This window comes from Sorghum bicolor, chromosome 4, assembly GCF_000003195.3.
Source record: "Sorghum bicolor cultivar BTx623 chromosome 4, Sorghum_bicolor_NCBIv3, whole genome shotgun sequence".
Lineage (NCBI taxonomy): Eukaryota > Viridiplantae > Streptophyta > Magnoliopsida > Poales > Poaceae > Sorghum > Sorghum bicolor.
The window spans coordinates 34,459,136-34,468,091 of record NC_012873.2 but is presented as its reverse complement, the minus strand read 5'-3'; the positions used below and the strand labels follow the sequence as shown (position 1 = coordinate 34,468,091).

Below are 8,956 nucleotides of genomic sequence, written 5' to 3'. Positions count from 1 at the left end.
CACCAATCATTCAACCCCCTGATTGGTCGTTACCTTTTGAAATTATGTGTGATGCTAGTGATTATGCTGTGGGGGCAGTATTGGGACAAACTAAAGATAAGAAGCATCATGCAATTGCTTATGCCAGTAAAACTTTGACAGGAGCTCAACTTAATTATGCAACCACTGAAAAAGAGCTTCTGGCTGTTGTCTTTGCCATTGATAAATTTAGATCTTATTTAGTTGGAGCTAAAATAATTGTTTACACTGATCATGCTGCACTAAAATATTTGCTCAATAAAAAAGATGCTAAACCTCGCCTGATTAGATGGATTTTATTACTCCAAGAATTTGACTTAGAAATAAAAGATAAAAAGGGAGTAGAAAATTCTGTTGCTGATCACCTGTCTAGAATGTATTTTAAGAGTCCACAGGAAACCCCAATCAATGATTCACTCCTGGACGACATGCTCTACGGGATTAACAGGTCTGACCCCTGGTATGCAGATATTGTTAATTTTATGGTTTCAGGGTATGTACCACCAGGAGCAAACAAGAAGAAGCTTCTTCAAGAAAGTCGTTCACATATATGGGATGAGCCATACCTCTTCCGAGTATGCTCTGACGGCTTACTCAGGAGATGTGTGACCACTGAGGAAGGATGGAAGATCATCGACAGATGTCATTCATCACCATATGGAGGTCACTATGGAGCATTCCGTACACATTCAAAGATCTGGCAGTGTGGATTCTACTGGCCTACAATGTATGAAGACACGAAGCAATATATCAGGAGATGTGGACCATGTCAAAGGCACGGAAACATAAATACAAGGGATGCAATGCCACTCACCAACAACCTTCAGATTGAGCTCTTTGATGTCTGGGGAATAGACTACATGGGTCCATTTCCTCCATCAAAGAAGTGTGAGTACATCTTGGTGGCAGTTGACTATGTCTCCAAGTGAGTAGAAGCATTACCTTGCAAGCATGCCGACAACGTCAGTTCAAAGAGGATGTTTGAAGAAATTATATTTCCAAGATTTGGAGTCCCCAGAGTAGTGATAAGTGATGGAGGAGCACACTTCATCGACAAACGCTTCAAGCAATATCTATCAAGACATGGAATCCGTCACAACGTCGCTACCCCCTATCATCCTCAGACAAGTGGCCAAGCAGAGACTTCCAACAAACAAATCAAGAATATTCTTCAGAAGACAGTAAATGAAATGGGAACGGCGTGGAAAGACAAGTTACCCGATGCACTCTGGGCATACCGGACAGCATACAAGACCCCAATTGGAATGTCTCCATACCAATTGGTGTACGGGAAGACTTGCCATCTACCTATTGAACTAGAGTTCAAAGCACACTGGGCCATAAAGAGATGGAATATGGACCTAGATGTTGCTGGAGATTATAGAAGAATGCAACTATCAGAATTGGAAGAATGGCGAGAGAAGGCATATCACAATTCAAAGATCTACAAAGAAAGAGTCAAGAGGTGGCATGACAAGAGAATCAAGAAGAAGGAGTTCACACCCGGAGATAAGGTATTACTTTTTAATTCTAGGGTGAAGCTTTTCGGGCATGGAAAACTCCGGAGCAAATGGAAAGGACCATTCAAGGTAATCAATTCATCATCCCACGGAGCTATCACACTTCAAAACAGCGAAGGTACGTTATTCAAGGTAAATGGTCAACGTCTTAAATTATTTTTAGAGCCCAATGAGGAATTTGAAGAAATAGACGTAGTCCATTTTTACCTTCCCATGGAGAATTAGAGCCCGACACTTTTGGTCTGATGGTTTTGGGGCATATATATATATTTTTCTAAATAATTTCACATCTAGAAACACGCTCGGAGAAGTGGGCCCACAGAGGGGCTAGAGAGAGGGCGGGCGCCCAGGTCAAGTGGGCGGGCGCCTAGGTCAAGTGGGCGGGCGCCCAGCCCCTGCTCCCCCTCGGTCCCGACTTTCTCTAATATGGAAAATGCACTTAGGGTGATCCGAATAATCCCTCGGATGGAAAGTTTCGCACGCACATCGTCGGGAGCAACCCGAACAACCCATAGAGGCATCCTTTTGACCCCTATATAAACAGACCCCTGACCTCAGTTTTCATACACCAAGCCACCAAGCTTTCTCTCCTTCAATTAGAGCTTAATTAGCTCTACTTCAATTAAAATTTTATTAGTTCCTTGCTACTCCAATGGCCGAGAAGTACCACGATGATTGGGAAGTCGTCCCCTTCAACCTCAACATGGAGCCAGTGGAAGACCCCGATGCCCGTGCTCTCGTACCGGCCAACACAGAGCGACAACTAGAAGCCATGCCATTACGCCAACGCAGCTCCGCCCAATCCTACCATGCTCAACCAGTTCTCACCGCACCACCACAACCCCTACTCCTCAAAGGACCATCATCCAAGACGAAGACCACTATCAAGGTACCAATCGGCACAAGGATCCTTCCACCTAGACCCAATGAGAGGGTCGTTGGAGTCAAGACCAACCGGAGCGGCGAGATCAGCAGCGTTCGCTACACTACGGAGGAGGAAAGGCCTTACTTTGAAGGGATTAGAGCATCCAAAGTCCGTTTCATCCCTCCAAAGGCAGCCCCGAAGCACTCTCTCAATGCTTTTGAGACACCTCCCAAGCGTCGCAAGACTATAATGGATATTGATGAGGAAGTTCGCAGGCTAGATAGAGTTATCATAGACCTCCAGTCCTCGATTAATTCCCTCACTAGGCAGCTCTCTAACCACAACACCATTATATTAGGCCTTAGGCAGGATCTTGGTAGTGCAAACAAGAAGATCAAGGAATTAGACCGCCGTTAAGTTATCTAGATTAGACCTTGAGGCAATGCATCTTAGTCATTTATCTTTAAATTCGGTTTAGGTTTACTATTATCATCAGTTTACTATTATTATCAGTTTGCTATCAGTTTGTTATCAGTCTTTTGTACTAAATGCCTCAAGATCAATAAAGAGTATTACTATTATTATTATGTCTTGTGTGTCTCTACTTTATTTTTGTGCAAGAAAGCAGAAAACAAGTATGGGGGAGATCCCTTAACATGCCAAACACACTCCAACTACACCACTCCACCACTCAGGTACACACTCTGCACACTTTACTTCATACATACATTTATTTTAGATTATGCAGATTACTGTTTCTGACATGATAAAATAAAAAGATTAAAATATTTCTAATCATGATTAATCTCAATCTGTGATATTTCCTGAAAATTTGCAATTATTATAAAATCATTTTAAAACCCTGTGTTACTTAAGTCAATATGGAATATGTGATGGTAGAGTATGAGTTTCTTATTCTTGATATCATTGTTGCTTGGAGAATTTATTTCAAAATATTCAAAATTCCAGCTACCATCCTCAGTGTTTTATATGCCTGATAAAACAGAAAATATTAATTATGATTATAAAGCTATCTACTCTGTATTGAGTTTGTTCAAAATGAGTTAGACCCTTGTTGAGAGATTTATCATGCTCCTAAGATCAAGACATTATTTCAGAAAGATTCACTCTTCCGAAGTATTATTGCATTAGAGGCATGGGCTATGCAAAAATAAAAATATTTCGAGGAAATAAAAAGGAGCAAGTGCTCGACAACCTCGCAGAAAAAATGGACAAGTGTCCGGCAGTAGAATTAGGGGTACCTCGGTATCCACTTAAAAAAAATGATAGCCCATGGTCCCTCTAATAAGCAATATGCCAGCAAGAGTTGACAAAGATTTTAATTTCCAAAGTCTTTGATCTAAGAGTATGACATTCCCCTCCTCGGATCCCGTTTTGATCGGGCAATAAATGCAAAGTAAGTATGCTTGAGAATTTTTGCAAAAATAAAACAACCTCAGTGAGATATATATATAGAAGATAATGAGTGATCTGAGAGAACCTATGAGGATAAAAAGGTATGCTAACTTTCTTTCAAAAATATAACAAAAACTCCAAGTGACAGGATTGAGAAGAAAGGATCTTTACTCTTAACCATAAACATCCCTGACTATGGTACACAGTGGAATTTTAACACCCTGCAATTATATAAAGAGAATGCTTTAAATGTTTTACCCCAGATATTTTTCTTAACCATCCTTTTCTCGACGACGAGTAAAAGCCTAAGTATGGGGGTATTTGTTGACGGTTCTTAAGTATCAATTTTAATTATCAAATAAACAAGAGAAAGGACCAATATGCAAACAACACCTAGAATTAGGGTTTGATCTGACAGAATTCCACGAGTTTTGTTGTTTATCTGTTTCTACAGGGGGTTATCAGGAAATAAGGAAGAAAGGCCTACATGTCGGAATTACATAGAGATATCAACGCACCGCGCAATTTTACATCATCTAGAAGACTCCAGAAGCCACGAGACCGAAGCAGAGGCAAAACTGGGCCAGGCCTAGGGCGCCCGCCCTGGTAGCCTGGGCGCCCGCCCCCCTGCTGGAGCCAAATCAGGACTCTTTCGTTCGGGATATTCCACCGACCTATTGGATCAAGAAAAACATAGTACCACCTCGGCTATCGACCCAAAAACGCATAGAAGGGGAGGACTATATAAGCAAGGCCCCCTGGCCCCTGGAGAAGACATGAAGAAATTATCATAGAGACTGAGGGGTGCTGTGGGGGTATAAACCCCTATACCCTTACGGCTAGACTTGGGCCAGGAGGCTTGGCCCATTATGAGACGAGTTCAAAGGCTTGATCCGGTAGCCTGGAGTTTCGCGCAAGGAAGCAAGATGTGGAGATCAAGCAGAATTCTAGTCGGTTAGAATAGGAATTGATATCAAATTATCCATGGCAATTGTAACCGACTAGGATTAGTTTCCAGATCTGTAACCCTGCCCTCCAGACTATATAAGGAGGGGCAAGGGACCCCCCTAGGACACATCATATTCTCTCAACACAATCCAATACAACCAGACGCAGGACGTAGGTATTACGCCAACTCGGCGGCCGAACCTAGATAAAAAGCTTGTCCGTGTCTTGCGTCACCATCGAGTTCGTAGTTTGCGCACCGTCTACCGATAAACTACTACCGTGGGTATACCCCAAGGTAGACTGCCGACCAGCTTTCGTCGACAGTGGCGCGCCAGGTAGGGGGTGTGCGTGCAACTTTTCCGGCGAACAAGATGGTCACGATCCCAGCTTCCGCGACCGTTCCCGAAGGCCTCACGTTCACCGTCGACCAGATCACGTGGACGACGTGCAGCGGTGGCTTCACGACCACGGTTTCGAAAGAGATCCAGATCCAATCTGAGATCACGCCGTCTCCGACCACACGCGTGACGGCACCAAGCGCCCGATCACCGTTCCCACTCTACAAGGGAAAGGAGATCGACTGCTCGGACCTTCTCCAAGCGCTTGATCGCGCTGACTCCAAGCTACTCGAAGTTTCCCAACTAATAGATGGAGTTCTGCGTCGGCCCGACCAAGCTGCTCCAGCGGATTTTTTCAAATCCCGCCGGCCAACTCGTGTCGCCACACACGAACGGCTGAGAACGTCTCTGACGATAACCTCAACCCCCTCAGGACGATCCGTCGAGCTCAAGAAGGAAGACTATCCTTGCGGCCTGAACAACTCGGCCTCCGTTTACTCACGGTACACCCAATCCGTTTTCAGCAAGGCGGGTTGGTCGCCGACAAGGAATAATCGCCACCACGTCAACATGGTGACAATTCGAGAACTACTGGACGGCCAGGTTTCCAGCACCAACTCAAGCACCGGCTCCGTCCCCACCGAGGTTATAAACACCGAAGACGAGGACTACGACCTGGATTTTCCTTCACACCCTCCGGGTTTCGACCTATTCCCGATATTCCCCCCCCGGCGAGGGGATATTGTGTTCAATGTCAGCGCCGATGAACCGGTCGTTGATGGAGAAACAGATGACCAGAGGCAACTCCGCGAACAGCGTAACGCCGATCGCGCCCGACGACGTGCGGACGAGCAACAACAAATGCCACCAAAAAATCTCAACCATGCCTTTGACATGCTCGGGGACCAGCCAGTCTACAAAACGCCAAGCGCCAACGTGGCTGTCGCCATGGCTAACCTAGATCGGCTTCCTGATACCCCCGAATGCCAGGGAGTCCGGACCAGCATCCGAGCACACCTGATCGCCGCAATGGGACAGACAGCCACTCTGCTCAAGAGAGTCCAGGACGTCTCTTATACGGAAGCCGCCTCCGACCAGACTAATCGTAGCCGGGCCTCACCCAGCAGGCGTCACCGCAGCCGCTCCCCCGACAACCGTCGAGGGGACTCACGGCGCGACGATGGTGGTCGGGACGCCGATGGCCGCCGCCAGCAGAACCGCGTACGCAGCCAAGAAGAAGATCAACACAGGGATCTCCGCCACAACATCCCTTCCAAAGATGCCCGGGACCGCATCAACAGGCGCGCCGCAGAGAGAGCAGTCCACGAAAACCTGCGCCGCATCGAGTACGATGCAACGCACGGTCCTCCGGGCCTAAGACAGTTCTCCTCACACCTCCGCCAGGTCGTGTGGCCCCGCAATTTCAAGCTCGAAAAACTCAAAAAATACGACGGCAAGGAAAATCCAGAGAACTGGATCACCCTCTATGAAATCGCCGTCCGATCAGCGGCGGGGGATGAGCACGTCATGGCTAACTACTTCCCCGTAGTCCTCGACCAGGCTGGTCATCAGTGGCTTCTCGGCTCGCCCGAGGACTCCTTCGACTCTTGGGAAGAGCTACGCCAGGCTTTCATCGACAACTTCATCGCCACATGCGAGCAGCCTGGAAACAAGTATGACCTTGAAAGGATAAGGGACAGGAAGAACGAACCTCTGCGCGATTACATCCGACGATTCTCGGATATGCGCCTCAAAATCACGAAGATTTCTCATGACGAGGCCATCTCAGCCTTCATCAAGGGCCTGCGTTTCCACGAAGCGCTGAGGAACAAGCTGTTGCGTAAGCGTCCAACAACGGTAGCAGAGCTCCTCGCCACGGCCAAGAATTACGCCGATGCCGATGACGCAGAAAAACTAATCCGAGACGATGCGAGAGGTCCCGACCAGCCTCCCCGGCGAGATGACGGTCGTGGTCGCTACGACAGCAGAAATCACCGCCGCTCCGACAACCGCGATCACCGAGAGGGTTGGGATCGGCGGCGCGACAGCCGCGACGATTTCAGAGGAAAGCGCCCTCGCGACTACGACCACGAAGTAAATACGGTCAAACGTCCCAATGGACGACGGGACTACCAAGAAGACTACAACAAAACGTTGAAGGGACCATGCCAACTACACCCAAAGTCCAATCACACCATGGAAGAGTGCCGCGTCCTCAAAAGTATCTATACACGGCGGGCCGCCCAAGACGACTCCGCCAAGAAAAATAACAAGCGCGACGGGCACGACCATGAAGATGAGGATGAGGACCAAGATAGGGACCCCCGACACCAATACGTCAGCCCCACTGACGTGGTCCACTCCATTTTCGGGGGCAAGGTCTCCACTGAGTCCAAACGAGAAAGAAAGCTGTTAAAGAGAGCCTGCCTCAACATAGACAGCACGGACGGGCTGATCGCAGACCCGAAATTTCCCACGTGGTCCCACAGGGAGATCTCGTTCAGCAGGAAGGACCAGTGGGCCGCTATCCCAGAGCCGGGTCGTTTCCCCCTGATTCTTGACCCCTGCATCAACAGCATCAGATTCGAGCGCGTGCTCGTGGACGGGGGAAGCTCCATCGACATCCTCTTCCGCAACAGCCTGCCCGCCCTCAAGATATCCCCGGCACAACTAAAACCTTACGACGCCCAATTCTGGGGGGTTTTGCCAGGTCAAAGTTCCGTGCCTCTCGGACAGATAACATTGCCTGTCCAATTCGGCACACCCGACCACTTCCGGACGGAGTTCATCAACTTCGTAGTCGCGGATTTCGACGGGACCTATCACGCCATACTGGGCCGCCCATCGCTGACAAAGTTCATGGCAGTCCCGCACTACTCATACCTAGTCCTTAAGATGCCCACGGAGAAGGGTGTCCTAACCGTCAGAGGCAACGTCTACACTGCGTACACCTGCGAAGAAGAAAGCTTCAAGATCACCGAGGCAATTGACCTCTCAATCCGCATGGCGGAAACAGCAAACCAAGCCGCACAGCTGCCTCCCGACCAGCTCCGATTACCCGAACAGGCGACAGCCAGGAAGAACTCAAAATCCAAGGAGTACAAAGAAGTGCAGCTGGTCGAAGGCAGCCCCGAGAAGACAGCCCTCATCGGGGCCAACCTGGATCCAAAATAGGAAGACGCGCTCGTCAGGTTTCTAAGGGACAACGTGAGCGTTTTCGCATGGAAACCCGCAGACATGCCCGGTGTCCCACGAAACCTGATCGAGCACTCCTTAAATGTCTCGAAGACCGCAAGACCAATCAAGCAAAAACTGCGACGGTTCGCTCGTGACAAAAAGGAGGCTATTAGGACAGAAATAACACGGCTTCTAGCAGCCAGATTCATAAAAGAAGTGTATCACCCCGATTGGCTCGCCAATCCGGTTCTTGTACGCAAAAAGAATAATGAATGGAGAATGTGCGTTGATTACACTGATCTCAACAAACACTGTCCTAAAGATCCTTTTGGTCTCCCTCGCATCGACGAGGTGGTCGACTCAACGGCCGGATGCGAACTCCTCTCCTTTCTAGACTGCTACTCTGGTTACCACCAGATCTCGCTAAAGGAAGAAGATCAGATCAAAACATCCTTTATCACACCTTTCGGCGCATACTGCTACACGACCATGTCTTTCGGACTCAAAAACGCCGGAGCCACTTATCAAAGGGCCATCCAGCAATGCCTCCATGACGAGATTCGTGATGACCTCGTCGAGGCCTATGTGGACGACGTGGTCGTAAAAACAAGGGACGCGAGCACCCTAATCGACAACTTAGACCGAACCTTCAAGGCACTTAATAGGTACAAGTG

At 48.2% G+C, this 8,956-nt stretch overlaps 1 protein-coding gene across 1 annotated transcript; it reads left to right on the top strand.

Annotated features, from left to right (window-relative positions):
* LOC110434666 lies at positions 1,065-1,598 on the top strand (the record flags this gene model as incomplete). The annotated part of the gene is made up of 1 exon (XM_021459243.1): positions 1,065-1,598. A coding segment is annotated over one exon (534 nt), but the record flags the coding sequence as incomplete, so codon positions are not given.